We start from the raw sequence: 20322 nt of genomic DNA, 5'->3' as shown, positions 1-20322 counted from the left end.
CTACATGGATCTTATCCCAGAAAACATTTATTATTTCTGGGATCACACCCATGGTGTGGTGCTTAGGGAATCATATTTAATATCAGGATCAAACTCCAGTCAGCAGCATGCAAGGAAAGTGTCCCATCCACCAAATAATACCAAAGAGATAGTATTATCTCTTTGGTTCTCTGTTGACAGTAATCTAATAGTTTTCACCAAATAAACTTGTAATGCAATTCCAGACAGTATTCTTCTTGTAGAACAAAGCTTTTAAGTATAACTCAGAAAATGTTGGGTACCAACAAAAATCTCACTATCAGTAAAGGTGCTGTCAGATAACAAAATGTTACAATGTTCTAATCATTAAAATATTGTGGTTCTGATGGAAACCAGTTCAAAGAAACTATAGAAGTCCAGAGACAAACCTATTAGGTCACGATATAATAAAGGTCATATTTCCTGTAAAAGTATTGCCCAGTCAATAACAGCTCTTACAAAGCATTCTTTATATGGCACTAGAAGGCTATTTTTAAATGCCTTGTTTTACATCTGTGAGGTTTTTTTTTTTCTCAATGAACTTTCCACAAATCCAAGTAGTATGGTTCAGAATCCATGCTTTAAATAACTAGATTTCGTCTGGGATCAGTGGCAGTTAGCAATAACTTTTTGAGTCAAGGGAAAAAACCCAAAGGGCTGGATCCCATGAATTACAGTGTTTAATCCTTGGAACCACATGTGCCCCCATCCTATCTCAATACCAGCTTAAGTGGTCCTGGAACACTGCTGGGCCTAAGCACTGTTCGGACCTGTTATGTCCACACCACTAGACCAAGTGTCACTGGAAAAGACTCCTAGGGCACTGCTGGGGGTGCACCTTCATCCCCCAAAACGTCTTTTTGGGAAAAAATGAAATCTCTAGTTTGTATAGCACATTGAAGCAAATTTATGATGGGCAAAGACTAAGATACATTCTGGTGAGATTAAATGCTTAAAAAATTAAAGTTTAAAATGATTCCTTATGAGCCAGAGATATTTTGCAGTGGGTAAGGGACTTGCCTGGCCCACAGCTCATGCGGACTCAATCTCTGGCATCCCACATGGTTTTCCAAGCTCACCAGGAGCATTTCCTAAGTGCAGACTTAGGAGTACTGATGCTCAGAACCAGGAGTACTGGTGCTTAGAATCCTGGAGTACTGCCAAGTATGGCCCCAACCCCAACAATTTTTAGAAAAAGAAAATTCTATTAAAAGAATTTTTCAAAACTCATTTGTGTTCAATGATAATATTGAAATAATAGATGACAGTGCTTACATGCCTAAGTGATACATGTTTACTCTATTTTCAAATTACAGATGTTTAAACATAAAAAGTAACCAATTGTGTGCTAAAAATAAGACCTAGGATATTCCAACTAACATCAAGAATTGATGGAAGTTTAAGAAATGTTATAAAATGCTTTACAGTGCTTTAAACTATTTTGTTTTTAAACTTTCATTTATGCACGATCCTTTACAAAACTGTTACTGGTATGGTAGGGTTTCCTGCATAAAACATTCCAATACCACACCCTCCACCACTGTCTATGTCACCCCAAACCCTAAGCTTTCTACTATAGACTATTTCTCAGACTCTGTTGCCTTTGGACCTATGTTTAAGCTAGTTTTACATAATCTTGAGATAAACATACTTGTGGGGCTGGAGGTAAGGTGCTTGCCTTTCACACAGCTGACCTGTATTTAATCTCTAGCACACTACATGTTTCGCTGAGCACCACCAGGCGTAAGCCCTGAGCAGTGATCCAAAAAACCTACTTATGTACTTGCTCAATATAAATGTTTATTAAACTGTTTACTGTAACTGACCCAATCTATTTTCAAGTTCTCTTTTAAATATTAAAGCAATCTTACACACGATATTATCATCTTAACATCATATGTAATAAAGAGACATTGTAAACTGGAACAGCTTAGAGATAAGACCATCAGCAGTGGAATATGCAGCTTTTAAACTTTTTGTAAGCAGCTGGAGTGATAGCGCAGGGGATGCGGTACTTGTCTGGTATGCAACCAACACAGGTTCAGTCCCCAGCACCACATATGCTCCTCTGAGCCCGGCAGGAGTTCAGAGATGAGAGTAAGCCCTGAGCACGACACAGGTATGAGGGAAAAACAGTTTCTTAAAAGTTATGTAAGAACGAAAACACTAGAGAATATAGGACAAAATGTTTTCTTTATATAGCCTAATTATAATCTTAAAAATGTTTTTTCTTATATCACACCCGTTTTTGAGTTATCACAAAATTTTGAACAAGATGTAAACATTAATGAATGGTTGCTTCTGTTGTGTTAATATATATGTAATCATACTCTGTCAGATTCAAGATGACTGACACATTTTTTGAGATTTGCTTTAGAAAACTTTGGCAAAACATATTTCTGGGGAAAGATGAGACAAGATTGGCTAGGAGTTCATAATGCATAACTACTGATGTTCAATCAATTATAGTTACTGAAATTATTGTATTCTCCATTTGTGCTTATTAAAAACTTTCCACAAAAAAATTTAGAGGAAAAAAAGAATCAGTCACTAAGAATAAGGAACACTTATCTATGCTTAGGATAGAACAGGAGATAGGTTATATAACATCCTTTTCCATCCATTTCTACTCCCTGAAATGTATCCTGAGACTAAATTTTTTTAATTATTTTAAATGTTGGCACCAGAGAATAGAACAAGGGTGTTAAGGCACTGCCTTTCATACAGCTGGTTCTTCTCACACATGTACTAACCAGGCTGGACCCTGCTTAGCTTCCAAGATCCAAGCTGGACCCTGCTTAGCTTCCAAGATCAGATGAGATCGGGAGCAGTCAGGGTGACGTCATTAGCTGAATACAGCAGATTCTAGCCTGATCCCTGACATCGTATATCCCTAAGTACTACTGGAAATGATCCTTGAACACATTACCCTGGAGTAGGGCCTGGAGCACTGTGGCCCTTAAACCGAGATAAACAAAGTTTGAAACATTTGATGAAGATGTTTGTCCATAATATAAATAATTCAATATTGGTAACACCTAGCTCCCAACAGTTAGAGCAAGTTAAAATGAATACTGTCTCTAACTAAATAAGTGTTATTTATTTAGAAAAAACCAAGAGTGCTTTTCAGATAAAACACAACTGTCTACATATACAAATAAAAGTAACATTTAGTTTATCACTAAAAGGGACTATAAAAAGTCAAATATACTAATTAGTGAGATTATGTGGTTATATTTTCCAATGCTCCCCAATTTTTCTGACTTTAAAAAATGACATGTAAATGTCTCAGGCACAAAATTAATAGTAATTATCAATGTAATGGAATAAGTCAACAGAAATTGAGAGCTAATGACAATTGTGTTGAATGCTATAATTGCTTTAGGCAAATCAACATTTTGTATCCCAATCTAGTCCTCACCTTAATCAGCATCAACACTTCAAACTTAAGTATTAAATTTTACCGAGTGTCTTAAAATAACTGATCTATTTAAAGGTTTTCTTATTGTTAGGTATTTCTATATACTTAAGTAAAATTTGAATTTCATCTTTATTGAACACGTGTTCTGTGCTAGAAATGGAAGCAATTATAATGGGGCAAAAGATACAATTATGGGCAAATGTGAAAAAAAATATTATGAGCATGTGACTGACCAGAAGACTGAGACAGAAAGATCAAGACATGGATTTCTTGTGTGGCACAGAAACTTTCATTTGATGTCCCATTTATTTTTCATTCTGTCACCTTTGCCAGTAGCATTGTATCATTGAAGACACCTCAGAGATCCGATCTTGAAGCATTCTGCCTTTATTTTCCTCAATTTATTTTATAGATCTTGGTCTGATCTCAAGGTGTTTGATTCACTGACTTTTGTGTAAAGTGTGAGGTACGGCTCCAATTTTGTTCACGTTTATCCAGTTTTGTCATCACCATTTGTTGAAGAGGCTCTTTACTCCATTTCATGCTCTCAGCACCTGTGTCAAAAACGAGCTGACCATATATGTGGGGGTTTGTTCTTGTATATTCTGTTCTGACCCATTGGTCAGAATCTATCCTTATTGCAATACTGTGCTGTTTTGATCACTATGGTTCTATAGCAGAGTTTCAAGTTAGATTTATATGTGATATTTAGAGTAACTGAATGAGGAAATGCAATCGTTTAAAGTGGAGATGCCTAGATTACACTTGACCCCAGAGTATATGGAGAAGGAAAGAAGCAGAGTGAAGAGAAGGAAGAAATGAGAAGAAATGGGGGCAGGGGCCTGGGGGACTCAGGTATTTCAGTGGTATTAAGGAATGCACTATCACTGCACTGTCATCCTGTTGTTCATCCATTTGCTCAAGCGGGCACGAATAATGGCACCACTGTGAGACTTGTTACTGTTTTTGGCATATCACATACACCACAGGTAGCTTGCCAGACTATACCATGCGGGCGGGATATTCTCGGTAGCTTGTCGGGCTCTCTGAGAGGGACAGAGGAATTGAACCCGGGTCAGCCGCGTGCAAGGCAAACACCCTACCCGCTGTACTATACAGCTAAATATCCAAAGCAAAGTCAACACTGAAATCACGAGCCCCAGACTTTAATGACCAAACTTAAAAAGATGCCTGTCAAGTTGGCCGGCAGGGGAAATGGTAGGAGAGGGAGCCTGAGAATACTGGGGTAGAAAAGTTTACACTGTTGATGGGATGGGTGACGAAACATTGTATATCAAAAACCCAATAACTTTGTAACTCATGGTGCTTTAATAAAGGTTTTTTTTGAGAAGTGATGGGGAAAAGGCAAAGATGATGCTTTAAACATATAATTGAAACTTAAAAGGGTGAGATTCTGGATTTCTAACAAAACCACAAGGTTAATAAAATGTTGGCACTTACTGAATAACTGGATTTTAAAATGTAACATGATTTGTCATGGGAATATGAAACCATTAACCATCTAAATATTACAAACAGCCTTGTAGTCTTATAGGACCAGTTCTGTAGAGATAACTAGACAGATCTTTTCTTGTGCTTTGCCACAGAGTTTCGATTTATCCCTTACTATCTATTGGTGCCACCGAGAATATCCTGCCTGCACAGCAGAGCTTGGAAAGCTCCCCGGGGCATAGTCGATATGTCAAAAACAGTAATGATAACAGGTCTCATTCCCCTGACCCTAAAAAAAAAACCTCCAATCTTTAGGAAAGCAGAGTAAGGAAAGGCTGCTAAAATCTCAGGGCTGGGTCTAATGGAGATGTTGCTGGGGACCGCTCAAGTAAATTGAGGAACAGCAGGATGACAGTGACAGTCTGTTGGTGCATTTTTATTTTGTGGCCACACCCACCCAGCAGTGCTCAGGGGCCATTCCTGGCAGGAAACTATATGGCGTGCCAGGGATTGAACCTGAGTCAGACACGTGCAAGGCAAGTGCCTTACCCACTATACTATCTCTCTAGCCCCTTTTAGTGCAACTTTTACAGCACGACTTTCAAGGAAGTAGGGGAAAGCCAAACTAGTATGTTGAAGAATGAGCAAGTATTTAATTTCCAATAGTGACGATGCAGACAAAAACAATTTAAGTGCTGATACTCATCAGAATAGTTTTGAATGACAAGAACATGTACTCATATTTAAAATCTATCATTTTTCTACTCTTTACTGTCTACTACTCATTAACTTTTCTAAACAAATACTTCTTTGCTATCACTAGTTTTATTATTTTTTTAAAGTATCAACTACACCAAGGTTGGAACCCTGCCTGGTTTTGTTTGTGTCCCTCCAAATAGTCATACATTTCCTAGTATTGTAATTGCTCACTACACCTCAAAAGATATAGAGTAAGGACAGATCATCATCATCATCATCAGTATCATCCTGGTCGTAGATTTTCTCGAGTAATGTCTCCATTCGTCCTGCCCTGAGATTTTTAAAAGACTCTTTACTCATCCTTCCCAACGGAGGCCGCACTGGAGGTTCTTTCAGGGTTAGGGGAATGAGACCCATCCTTACTAGTTTGGGCATATGAATACGCCATTGTTACTGGTTTTGGAATATGAATACATCAGGCTCTCTCATGCCAGCAGAAAACTCTCAGTAGCTTGCCAGGTTCTCAGGGAGAACTAGGTTGTAAGATGCTGATTTGCTTCTGGGAGCTTGGTTTTATAGTCTCTGGATGTTGGCCTTTGATGGGATTAAAGGACAGATGTACATATAAATTTAGAGGTTGTGGATTTCAGAATAGTGAATTGTCGAAATTTGTTTTTCGAAATTCCAGAACTAATTTCATGGGTGAAACCAGAGACACTACAGGGGTTAAGATGCTTGCACAGAGCACATTGCCAATGTTAGTCCAATCCCCAGCACCTCAAGTAGCCGTCTGAGTACAGTAGGAGATCCTTGGCAGAGCCAGGAATAAGCCAATAGCACCAGTAGGTGTGGTTCTATCTACAACTCACTTACAAAATAGACACTCCCGGACCTTACAATATGATGGGCTCATAAACATTTGAAGACCCAACTCTCAATTCTAGTGTTTTTGTTTGGTTTTGGGACACACTGGGCAATGCTCAAGACTTACTCCTGGTGGTACTTAGGGCCATATACGATGCAGGGGCTAGAACCCTGGTTGACATCAAGGCAGGCACCCCACCCACTCTACTGTAGCTCCAGGCCTGCAGTTGTTTTAGAAATGTACCAGCCATCTTGTTTTCTATTTTTTTTCCATATCCCTTAAGGGAGGTGAGATATTGTAGGACCATCATCATCATCATCATCCCATTGATCATCAAATTTCTCGAGTAGTCTCAGTAATGTCTCCATTCATACTAGCTCTGAGATTTTAGAAGCCTCTCTTTACTCGTCCTTTCCAATAGTGTCGCTTTGGAGGCTCTTCCATGGTCAGGGGAATGAGACCCATCATTGTTACTGGTTTTGGCATATGAATATGCCATGGGGAGTTTGTGAGGCTCTCCCACGTTGAGAAATATATGTTGAGCTTATGGGAGCTTGGTTTTATAGTCTCCGGATGTTGGCCGTTGGTGGGATTACACGGAGCCAGGGGCAGTCCCTGGGTGTGACTGCCTAGCTACTGGAAAATGGGTAATCTGGGTGGAAGAGGCCCAGTCCCAATCTGAACAGGCTTGGAGGTCTCAGCCCCGGGTCCCACATACCTGCATTCCTCTGCCGGTTCCTTCATGCGTGAGGCCTGTCTGATCGTGTGGAGAGGAGCCTTGAGCATGGCTGTATCTAGGCTCCAGAGGTCTTCGGCAGGGAGCTTCGCTCGGGGCAGGGAGGGAAGCTGAAGCCCACCCCCTCCGAGGGGCCTCGGGGAAGACAGCCAGACAAGAGACCATACTGCTTTATTTTCCTAGTGACCATTGTTTTCCTTCATCTAGTTTTGTCGTTTTCATCCCATCTATTGCAGCCTTTTAGGATGTCCTCATTGCTAAGAATTACTGCCCCTCACGTGAATCCTGGACCTCTTTTTGTTTGTCCTTATTACTCCAACTTAATCCTTTACTTTTGTGTTTTTCCATCACCCTGCTTAAGCTGTGTGATTCCTCATCCAACTCCTTCAATTTAAGTTTTGTCCACTCCATTATTCAGCTCAATTAATGATTTTCTTCTTAAATTACTTGAGCTCTTGTGGTATCTTTTGTTTCCCTTAGCAAGTTTTACAACCTATTTAATCATTATTTCTAATAATGTCTTGAGACATTCTTCTATTTGTTGTTTTTACGTTTGTTTTCTGGTGTTGATAATTCAGATTTTGGGAACCTTGACTGTTCGATTTCTCTGCCCCTCTTAAGAGTCCGGCAAGCTACTGAGACTATTCCGCCCACATGGCAGAGCCTGGCAAGCTACCTGTGGCGCATTTGATATGCCAAAAACAGTAACAAGTCTGACAATGGAGAGGTTACTGGTGCTCGCTCGAGCAAATGGATGAACAAAGGGACTATAGTGCTACTGCCATTTTGGGAGTTCCTTTCATGGAAGAAATAGAGATTTGTGCTATTCTCAGCACTTGTGGATAGGACAAAGGATGATTCAAAGTGGGAAAAATGGGTAGAAAAATTACTCACCTATTTCACTTCAGATGGCTTTAAGACTTTATTTTGCTAAAGTAGATAATAACATAGGTTGAGATCGTTTTGGCCCCGAGACCTCTAATCATTCGCTTTACCAGATAAAACTGGGTGGTCATGCGAGAGTGCCAGCTATCCTGAAGGAAACTTCGGAGGGAACCAACTATTAGACGGTTCACTTAGTCTTTCACCCCTATACCCAGGTTGGACGACCGACTTGCAAGTCAGGACCACTACGGACCTCCACCAGTTCCCTCTGGCTTCGCCCTGCCCAGGCATAGTTCACCATCTTTCAGGTCACTGGAGCAATAGCACAGTGGTAGGGCATTTGCCTTGCATGCAGCTGACCCAGGTTCAATTCCTCCGCCCCTCTCAGAGAGCCCAGCAAGCTATCGAGAGCATCCTGCCCACACGGCAGAGCCTGGCAAGTTACCTGTGGTGTATTTGATATGCCAAAAACAGTAACAAGTCTCACAATGGAGACGTTACTGGTGCCCGCGCGAGCAAATCGATGAGCAAAGGGATGAAAATGACAATGACAGATAACATCTTTGTGTGGCCTCATCGATATATGGACAGGTGCAGTCATCCTCAACCAGTGACTATAGATCATTGTTCTTTGTTTTCCTTTCCTACAGGTGCAGGGCATCGTTAGTGTTGGACTCACGTCCTGTGCCAGATTTGTCCCATAGTGAAATTTCATATGGCATTAAGTCTTTTAGAGAATCCTTAAAAATTCTACACTATTTACGAGTTCCTTTTTTACTTGCTAATGTGTATGTATATGTGCATATCTTCGCCTTTATCTTTGTATAAAATTTCTATTATTTTTAGGGTGGCTTTGCCATTCTGAAATTAATCTGTCATTGGTATTAAACCATGCTTTCTTTTTCAATGTTGGTGAGAATCTTGCATTTCAGTCTAGATACTTCTTTTTCTGTTACTTTCCATAGCTCCAAGCCCTTCAAAAAAGAAGCCAAGTAGGTTATTAATACCATTGAAAATACAGGCTTAATGCAGTAACAGTGTAATTAAGATATTTAATACACATCAGCTATTCTTCCAATGACTAGTACCGCAATTAACTCATTTCATACCCACAATCTCAGGATAATTGCTATTATCTTTATTCTACAGGTAGGGGAATTAAGCCACAGAAATATTAAGTGACTTAAACTTTTAAAATATAAATTAACAATGCTCTGTACAAATCAAAGGTAAGAAGAAATCTTAGTTTTACTCTTAAAGAGGTCCTAATCTGTTGATCTGTTGTACTATTTGCCCTTGAATTATTTCCAAATAACAGGGTAAGCAGGAACTGCCTTCAGATCATCACTCAAGACTTTATATATAAACTAAATTTCTGAAAACAGATTGCTTTTCCTTTACATTTTTTTTCAAATATAAAAACAAAAACAGGATACTGGGCCCTTCCTGAGCATAGTTTAAAAGCAGCATTTCTCAACTTTGGGCCATATGACCCTCACACCCAGGATATTACCAGGGCCACACACGAAAATCACAAAACAGGGGTGCCATAGCACAGGACATGAAATTTTAAATGGTTGGACAGGAAAGGAAACAAGGTCAGAAGAGATTACAGTCAGAAAAAGGTTAAGGATCACTAGTTTAAAGGATTTTCATCTGGGTATTTTCTATTAAAAGTCCTTCACCTTGTATTATTATGTGAAATTCTAAACTGGTATATTAAAAGTCTGTAAAATTGTGAGTAAAAATAAACAAACATTCACTACTCTTGTTAATTAAAACTTTTCGTTTTCTTTCTACCTGTTTTAGTACATAATACTTCTTTGAATCAGTGGAGAAATGGGTATTTTCCTACATGTAAATCTCAAATAAAATCAGAATCTTCTGCACAGATGTTACAAGGAAGAAAGAAAAGACATTTGAGTGAAACAGCATTAGGTAGGTTTAAATGAGAATGAGAACTAGTACTAAAAAAAAATCAGTCTCCGAAGAACGTGTCTCATAGGAATTTACAATCCAGAACAGTCACTAATTACACAAAATACCCACGGTCTAATGAACATTAAGACAGCATTTTCATCTAGTCAGTTCACAATTATTTTGAACTGGGCATTCATTCCTTCCCACATTTTCTGATTAGTAACTGTCCTCTTGGACAGGACACAATACTCCAAGGTTGTTTTCTGGATAAGGTTCTTCACTGAAATATTAACATTTTGTGTTGGATAAAAATGTCAAGATTCCAGGAAATGAAAATGAACATGGCAAAACTGTGGGTAGACTCCCTCCACCCCTTTCCTTCACTTTTCTTGATAAAATTTTTTCTAGTAATTTAAAAGGTCTGTGAACAGATAAGGAACATTACCTAACTAGGAAAGTAATTGTAATGCTCATTAGTTATGTATCATGTGCAATAATCTTAATGGTTCTTCCCATGCAGGAGAAAGAACTAGATTTGAAGAATTTGCTTTTCAGCGCACTGAATCAGGATCCCATAACAATTTTACTGCTGTTACTAATGCGAATGTTATGCCAAGACCCCAGACTTCATCATCACAAGTAGGATTTTTGTATACCATACTCTAAAACTTCTTTGTAAATGTTTAAAACTAACTGGGGGGGGAGCCATAGAGTATAATCTATAACAGCATTACTTACTACTGTATTAAGATATTAATAACTTTATCTCATTAAGAGACAATGAATTTGATTAAACATTTTTACTAGGAAGAATTGTTTATTAATCCTTGGTTATAGTTTCTCTAATTAGTGTTAAAAAATTTAAGCTTCCCTACTCCTTAACATGAAGCTAAATATAATGTTGCTAATAAGAATTTACCGCCTGTGTTCTTGTTTTGGATTTTGTTACTATGTTTTTCTTGTTTTGGTTTTTGTTGTCTAGCCAAATATAGGTCAAAGAAGGGAGAATTTCTAAAGGACAGTAAAGAACAGGAATACATAAGGGCTGTAATAGCAATCTTTACTGAATGGTTGACCAGTTAATAGCCTTCACTAATAAAAATAGATCTTTTAAATGATAATTATACTAAATGTAATTTGTAGTAATTTATCTGATAAAATTCTTACATTTTAAAGTATTTGTATTTTTGATGTTTTACAAACAGGCTTGTATATAAGATAAATACATACATAAATGTACATTGCATAGGTGCTCAAAGATATCACATTGGTTCACAGAAGTTATGCTTCTTAATTGTTTTTATTATACCAGGCATACACAGTTTTAACAGATGGAGTCAATTTTTTGAAACTCAATATCATGTAACTAGATGCTACTATAAAATTACTCTAATTCTATTTTTGCAGAGTACTGCACGACGGAGATTGAGAAGTGAAAGCTCTTATGACATAGACAATATTGTCATTCCCATGTCATTAGTGGCCCCAGCTAAACTAGAGAAACTTCAATATAAAGAAATACTTACTCCAAGGTATGCATACTTACATCTTTTCTTTTTTTTCTGTAATTTTCTGAATAAACAAGATTTCATAGTAAAGCTGAAATTTTAATTAACATAAAGAATATGATCCTCATTCCTTCTGTTTGATAAACTGAAGAGAAACTGGTGAAGCTTTTTCTTTTTTTGTCTCTCCACCCCCTCCAACTTTTATATTACTCATGCTGAAAACATGCCATATGGGCTTAGAATTGTAAGGAAATATCCCTAATATTATGAAAAAATTAAGTTAAAAAAAATTAAAGCAAGTACCTACATTTACATGGGGTGGTCATGCTACTGGGAAAATAAGATAATGTTTAGTCAAGTGAGCAATATACACATTAACTAGAAAGATGACAGGGAAGGCTAGAAAAAAACAAAGGTGTGTACCTTTGTGTAAGACTGGCTGGCCAGAGATTGAGATTTTTTGGAGAAAAATGAAGTTATGAGTGCAAAGTTTGCAGGTTGATTTTAGGTTGACCTTGTGACCACTCACTACTTTCGGACTAGCTACTGTTTGGGCTGGAGCAATAGCGCAGCAGGTAGGGTGATGATGACACAAAAGAAGTTACAATCAGATTATGGAGATCTTTGAATGACATAATCACCTGCTTCCTGGCAGTGATTAAAGTACTTTCTTAAGAATATGATAGAGATACGAGATTGAAAACATAAGCAAGAAGTGTGTGGGTGATAATAGTAACTTCTCCCCTTTCCTACTCTAGGGCAAATATTTTATAGTTCATTTATCCATTACTTTATGATATACTTCTAAAACACTGTGATAATTTCTAGAAAATTTGTTGATGTGTTTTAGGAAAGGAAAAACATTTATGGTTATGATGTCCTGTTTCAATACTGTTTTTCAATTTACAGTGCAAAGCTGGAGCTGGCTGGGTTAGTTAGATGTTTACAGAAATGAAGAAATCTGCTATCTGTTAAACCAAATAAGGCAACATTGAGTCTTCACATAAAGAAGTTGGCAAATGCCAACCAGTCTTTTTTTTTTAAAGACTTTTTTTAAAATTGCACCAGCTTATCAGTATACTACACATAATTTAAAAGTACTAAATTCTTAGGAATAAAATACACTATGCAGAAGATAGTGTATTTTAACAGGGGCAATGGCATCATTGTCCTTGTCCTTTTCTCATAAAAAAAGAGAAAGTATTGTATTATTTAAATATTTGAATTTTAATAACTAATTGAGTAATTATTTGGAAGTCCAAAGGAAGGAATTCACAACTGCATTAGTTGTACTTAGTTAATTAAAACTGCTGGGGCCTGAGCAATAGTATATCAAGAAGGGCAACTGCCTTGCATGCTGCTTATGTGAGTTCAATTTCCAGCACCCCGTATGGTCCCCCAAGCCCATCAGAGATCACTGAGCACAGAGCCAAAAGAAAAAAAGAAAACCCTGAGCACCGCTGAGTATAGCCCCAAAACAAAGTAAATGAAACTTCTAATTTTAGATAATACAGTAATAAAAAACTGTTTGAAATTGATTTTTTTCCCCACAGTTGGAGGATGGTTGTTCTTCAGCCTTTGGATAAATATAATTTTGGTGAAGAAGAGGTGAGTTGCCTTTCATATAAGGGCTAAATGCATACTATATAGTATGACGCTTGCTTAGTTTGATAGTTGGGGGACTAAAGGAAAACTGAGGTCCCTTAACTGTCTCATTTTTTTCCTTTTCAAAAAACAATGTTCTTCATTAAGAACATTATTGAAAATAGAAAAATGATTTTTTGTACCTTTGACAGCTAAGTCAATAAAGATACAGTATAAAGTAAAACATGACATTTGTTTCAGTTGAAATACAGTTGATTATGAAAATGTATTTTCACTTAGGATTACTTATATAGTTCTTTATAAAATAGTTATTAATATTCAAGATTATAAGGCCATATCATACTTAAAATTGGGAGAACATACTGCTTTTGAGTTTGAAAAAACAGAACTTTAGGATAGTTTTTACAATCAAGAATAGTTTCTACAGTAAAATGTTTATAGGAGGTATAGCCTCACATAATTTCAGATCAGGCTATGTACCAAAATTAACTACAATAAAGATCATAATAAGTTCACAAGAAAGGAATTGGTAAACCTGTATGAGTAAACACCACATTCATACAAGAACAACTACAGGGAAAAATACCGTATCTCATTCCGAATTATGTAATATATAAACAGTATTATGTACAAGATACTTTGTTTCTATGACACTCTTTACTTTCTTTTAATATCCTTTCTTTTAATACACTCTACCAAGTTCAGAATGATTTTCCTCAGGAAATTCAAACTCTTAAAACACAACAACCAAAATTTTAGAAGTCATTTGTAAAATTGACTATTGATTTTTCATCACAGATTATGCATTTGTTAATATCATGTTCCTAAAATAATGCACTTTATATTAGGAAACTAGTATAAATTTCTGAGTAAACAACCATTTAAGAATATTTTATGTAAAGGGCTAGGGAGAAGTGTCTAAGAGCTAAAGCCACTGCTTCTGCAGGTGGGAAGGCCAAGGCTTAACTCCTGCACCATCCATTCCCACTGGGAGTGGCCCCCAGCACTGTGCTCCACAGGGAATGGTAAAATTTTGAAACAAAGAATTTTATCTAAATGAAAAGCACCATCACTCTCTGTGTAATCTAGGGTTAGATTTATAGGCTTCGTGTTAGGGTTAGTTTTGTATCTAGGTACATTTTTGAGCATGACTGAGGAAAAGTTTTTAAATAAATTTAATCCTCCTTTAAGAATTAGAACTCATATGAGAATTTATATCCTCTTGAATTACAGAACATTTATTTTAGAGCTTTCCTCCCATTTTTCCCTCAATGTGTGTCTGTCAGAAACATGTTAGGAATTCAAAACGTTTCTAATAAAAACAAAACGTATTAATTCTAATTCTAGGTAGAGGATCTTTCTGATGAAGCCTTCTTCCTAAGACACAAAAAATATGAAGAAAGAGAACAAGCTAGATGGTCACTGTGGGAGCAAAGCAAGTGGCACAGAAGAAACAGCAGGCAGGTGTTATAAAATCAATCCCCAAATCATGGAATCTATGCAGAATCAACAGAAATTCTGCATGAATGCAGCCACTTAACGTACATTATCAGCTATTTGTGCAATCAAACTGAAAATGGACTTACATTCAAAATATATTTGGAAGAATTTAACTGCATAATGTTGAAATAAAATGTTTTATTATATTCATTGTCAGTCTTGGAAATAGATCTAAGTCAACAAATAATATGGCAATTCATTCTAGTTAATGTAGGCTATCCCAATATATTAATGAACTTTGGTGCAACTGAAGTTTAGAATACATGTATTTTATTATTTTGGTTTTTTGTTATTTTTGCTGTTTTTGTCCACACCCAGCTCACTGTTCTGCAGACAGGGATCACTCCTCGCAGAGCTTTGACCTATGTGGTGCATGGGTAAAAATCAGGTTGACCACATGCAAAGCAAGCACCTAACCTGCTGTACTATCCATTCCTGTGTAATCTATTTTATATAACAGCTTCAAAACAGGTTAAAAAAAAAAATCCCCCAAACCTGTTCATTTGAAAAAGAGAATTATCTAAAATACTCTGCACACTGGGGGGAAATACTTTGGGGGAGAAAAAAACTTTATCTTTTAATATCTTTTAACAAAATATTTTAAATGAGAAAGTCAATGTTTTATTTACATTGGGCGTTTCGAAAATATTCATGATTTATTTTTTGGTTTTGGGGCCACCATATAGTGTTCAGGGCTTACCCCTGGCTCTGCACTCAGGGATCACTCCTGATGGGCACAAGAGGCGATAAGGGGTATCAGGAATCAAGCCTGGGTTTTAGCTGCTGTACTATCTCTCTGTCCCCTACATGTGACTTTTTAATTTTAATTAATACGTATTTTACTATTATAAAAGAAAATATTTGAAATACTTAGATGTAAGCAATTCAAATATTCTGAAGTTCTTAGATGTAAAATCCTGGGAACTTTCTTTATTGACATTTTTATTGTTGTCCAAACTCAAAAAAGATCATGACAAACTCTGGCACATCTTTTAGTGAGGGGCCACTACTCAATTAGTATTGTCAAAATTCATTTGTTTAGTAAATGCTAGACTTGAGATTTGTTTTTGATTTGATTTCAATGATTATCCAAACCTAAGTAAGATTCAGTTCTCATCTACATTCCAGAAATGTATTTTACCAGAATCACCAAGGAAGATTCTAGGTATTCTAACTCACAAAGACCATTAAGGGAAGGCCACACAGATAGTACAGTGGGTAAGGTGCTTGTCTTCCACACTGATGACTCAGGATCAATCCCTGGCATCCCATATGGTCCCCCAAGCATCCAGGAGTAATTCCTGAGTACAGAACCAGGAGTAACCTAGGTGTGGACCGCCCTGCCTTGCCACCTGCCCTCCCCCGCCCTGCCCCCCACCAAATACCATTAAGAGTTAAAGTTTTTCTTATTTTCTGGGGAAAAATAAAATCAGAAACCAGTTTGGCAAAAATTTAGCTGGCAAAAGATTCATAAAGTACTATTTAAGAGTCTGAGGTGAAATAATAAATAGCATCAGGAAGATGAACAGGTGAATTTTTAAAATAGCTTTTGGGCAGATCTATTTAAATAAAATCTATCAAGCTAAATTCACTAAGGTATATAATTTTATAGCTTTGGGTTATTCTTAAATCTCAAGACTTCAAGAAATATTTTCTTCATTTTCTTGTTAGAGCTTACAGTAAAAACATTGAAGGACAAGACTTGCTTATGAAAGAATACCCAAATGACTTTAGTAATAATCAACATTGTACTTCTGAAAGCCCTGCTGAATTGCCTTCAGAGAGCCATGACTTGGGTGCATACGGTTTACCTTGTTTAACTGAAAGTCAAGAAATCAAAGTAAGTATTACAGCCCAGTATGGAACAATGAGTAAGACTCAAAGGATCTGTGCCTTCTAATCCCGTCACTAACTACAAACATTTTATCATTTGATGTAACACATCAGGACTTAATTCCACCTACTCACTTATCTGTAGAGTCCACTGAAGATTCTCAGAAGCCCATCATGAATCAATGTATGACTGTATTGGCATTGAAACAGAAAGATCATTGGGACAGAGTCCACATAAACTCGTTGCACATAAAAAGAATTTATGACAAAGATGTCAAGAGTATACAGTGGGGAAAGGAAAGGCTCTTTCATAAATTGTGCTCGGAAAACTAAACAGATACATATAAAAGACTGAAACTGGGCAAAAAAAAAAAGAGAGAGAATGAAATCTTATAGCAAACACACAATCAGTCCTTAAAAATCAATCAAAAACTGCTACAAAGATTTGACACTAAGTATGTATTTTTGAGACATTTTTCTCAAAACTAATACTTCTGAGCCGAGTGATATTACAGCAGGTAGGCATTTCCCTTGCACACAGCAACCTGGCATCCCTCTGGTTCCCTGAGCAACAACAGAAGTAATTCCTGAGTGCAGAATTAACAGGAGCAACCCCTGAGTATTGTCAGGTGTTATTTTTGGCCCCCAAACCAAAAATAATAAAAATAATACTCCCATTGATTTTTGGTTGCTTTGTGCTGTAGTCATGCCTGGGTCAGGGCTTATTCCCGGCTTTCTACTCAGTGATCAATCTTGGAGGTGCTCAGAGGATCATAGGTAGAGCCAGGAACTGAATCAGGATTGGCAACATGCAAGGCAAATGTCTTACCTGCTGTATTCTTTGAACACTTAAAAATAATGTAAAAAATATCTAACTTGGAGGATGGAGAGAGAGTATAGCATGGAGGGTGCTTGCTTTGCATAGTGCCAACTTGAGTTCAATCCCTGGTATGTCATATGGTCCCCTAACCCACCAGGAATGATAACTAAGCTCAGCTGAATATGTCCCCAAAACAAAACAAAACAAAAACAAACAAAAAACCAAGAAAACCAAAAAATCTAACTGAAGGTAGGAGATTACATCAAATTTTAAAGTATCTGCACAACAAAAGAAATGATAAACCAAACAAAAACAATCTACTTTTAAATGGGAGAAGATATTCTTAAATCATATGAGAAATTAATTAAGTGATTAATACCTCAATTATGTAAACTTTAACAAAAACAATCTGATTTAATAAGGGCAAGCTAAATAGACATTTTTTTCAAAGACATATAGAAGACATATTTTCAACAACAATCATGTGAAATCACTAACCACTAGATAAGTGCAGGTTAAAATCACAATACATACACAACCACCAAAACATAAAATCATGCCAGTTTCCAATGGCAGGGATGGAGGACCCTGAGCTTAGGAATTACGTTAAGTAAAATAAGTCTCAGAGAAAGATAAATGCAGGATTTCATTTATATGTAGAATCTAAAAATAAAACCATCTGTCAGATAGAGAACTGATTGGTGTTGTGAGAGGAGTTAGGTGAAATGGGTGAACACAATCAGAAAACACGAATTTTCTATTATAAAATCAATCATGAAGATGTAACATGAAGACAAAAGGTAAAAACAATACTGAAGTTTGAGAAATTTCAACAGATGGATGGAAAATACTCACTATGATGATCATATTGTATACAAATATCAGAGCATTATATTGCACATCTGAAACTAATATCATATTCTATGCGAATTATACTTCAATAAAAAAGCATTAATTCCCAGTAATCCCTAAACAATTGAGTGTTTTATTTTAATTCGGTATTTAGACTCAAATGAAAATTTGTACTTTTATATACTAAAGAATGAAATAATAATTATACCATAAAATTGAAATAAACAGATTATATATTTAAACAAATTAGTTGAAACTTAACTAAAAACATTTTTTCTTTCAGTCTTTGTGGTGGGAACGACGGGCTTTTCCATTGAAGGATGAAGACACAGATGCCTTATGCCAAGATGAAAAACATAATCAGACTGAAAGATCTAGCCCAGTTTTACCTGGTGAAGTTTTCTGTACCAGTGCATCAGAGAATAGCCACCAGCCCAAAAGGCACGCAGATGGCATGGACTACAAAACCTTTGGTCTTGGACTTACTCAAGTTAAAAAGAACAGGTGACAGGGATCAGATTAAGAAAATTATGTAACTGAATGGAAAATAGGCGAGGAGGAAAAATCCCTGTTTTCCATCCCACCTTCCGCCCTTCAGTCACAATTCCAGAATAAGAGCATGTATGCATGTATTTATATTTTATGCTGTTATGAAACAGGCAAGGTATTTCTTTTTCCTTCTTGAACAGGGATAACTAGCTTTTCACCTACAGACATGTGCTAGTCATTTGTATTTATGATACAAATCACAAGCACCAAAAATTAACTGCTGCAGTTTGATGTCAAATCTCATTACTGGATAAACACATTTAAAAAGACAACACCCACACATACATACACATACACACGTTACCTGTACATGAAATAATAGCTCCTCTATATTACTATACACACAGCAATTCATTAAAATTGCCTCAAATATATTAGAATATACAAGTGTGTGTAAAGTATACATACATATATACACACAAAAATATGTATATATTTTTTAAAAAAACACTGGCAGTGACCACTCCACTTGAAAAATGCATGTATGAACTACCCCAAGAAATGAAAACTGCAGTATAAAATAAAGCAAATAGGTTTCTAATGATAATACACATATAAAAGTCTTGACTGTGGAGAGAAAAAAAAATTTAAATCATACTTAACAACAGCAGAAGCTATTTATGAATACTTGTATACCAGATAATACAGTATTTCTTTATTTGAAATCAGTGATATCTGCTGGACTTAAACACAGGTTTATTTACTATTCATGCCCAATAGAGTAAGACACGCAAAGGGGTGTTAAATATCGGTATAGTTTAAAACTATCACTTATTGAAAACTAGGAGTTTCATCTGTTTTATGTATCTCATTAAAAAAAAAAGGAACAACTTGAAAAGATTCACAAACAGTAAAGTCCTGTAAGTATAAAAATGTTATATTTGTAGTTACTTTGGTCATTCCTTACCATAAGTTTACTCAATTAAGCATCTATTCTTGTATCTTAGAATAAGAATTAAAATTTTTCAAAGGATAATGCTACAATATTGGATACTGGAGTATATATTAATAAAATTTCTTTTGAAGATAATACATCATTTTTTTCTATATAAAGTTGAAGGCAATTAATATGATTTTTTTTTCTCATGTAAAAATGGTTAAACAAGTTATAGTATCTATGTAACTGACAATCCTGGTCATGTGGCCTAATCTGGGGGATTTGACACTGTTTTTGTTAGGGATTGTAAATTTTACCAGTCCCTTTAAGAAGGAAAAAAAATATTCAGATTCAATACTGACAAATTTTTGCTTGTAGTTTACTGTACATTATTTTTTAAAAAAGACATTAGCCAGACAAACCCAAGTTGTCCAGGCAAATAATCTCAAATATTTGTCATGTCTGATACTATAATCTTCTATGTAAGTTTTTTAATTAAAGTTATTTCTGTATTCCTCTGTGATGTCTGATTTGATTCAACACTACCCATTCATAGCACAATCTTTTCTTTCTCATTTTTTTTCTTCTTTGAGACACACTTGGTGCTTAAGGGCTACTCGTGATCCTGTGCTCAGGGTTCATTCCTTGTGGTCCTGGGGACTGAACCCAGGCCTCCAAAAGCCTGAACTCAGCCCATTAAGCTATCTCTCCAGCCCCACAATCATTTTTTTTATAGTTAAATGAAAACATTAATACATTGTATACCATAACGTGGGCTGGGG

General features: G+C 36.3%; 1 protein-coding gene across 4 annotated transcripts in view; it reads left to right on the top strand.

Annotated features, from left to right (window-relative positions):
* The window catches only part of KANSL1L (KAT8 regulatory NSL complex subunit 1 like), a 131794-nt gene extending 112401 nt beyond the window's left edge, over positions 1–19393 (top strand). For 2 of the 4 annotated variants that reach the window (XM_055120484.1, XM_004601324.2), the window contains 7 exons: positions 9886–10014; positions 10517–10635; positions 11404–11528; positions 13058–13112; positions 14457–14569; positions 16281–16449; positions 18398–19393. In XM_055120484.1, coding sequence (XP_054976459.1) covers positions 9886–10014; positions 10517–10635; positions 11404–11528; positions 13058–13112; positions 14457–14569; positions 16281–16449; positions 18398–18622 — 935 coding nt within the window. In that variant the 3' untranslated portion in view covers positions 18623–19393. Of the gene's footprint in view, positions 1–9885; positions 10015–10516; positions 10636–11403; positions 11529–13057; positions 13113–14456; positions 16450–18397 lie in introns of those variants that run through there. The other 2 variants (XM_055120485.1, XM_055120486.1) reach the window with 2 other exon arrangements.
* Positions 19394–20322: the final 929 nt, after the last annotated feature.

Source organism: Sorex araneus, chromosome X (genome assembly GCF_027595985.1).
Source record: "Sorex araneus isolate mSorAra2 chromosome X, mSorAra2.pri, whole genome shotgun sequence".
Lineage (NCBI taxonomy): Eukaryota > Metazoa > Chordata > Mammalia > Eulipotyphla > Soricidae > Sorex > Sorex araneus.
This window is presented reverse-complemented; position numbering and strand designations above follow the sequence as displayed.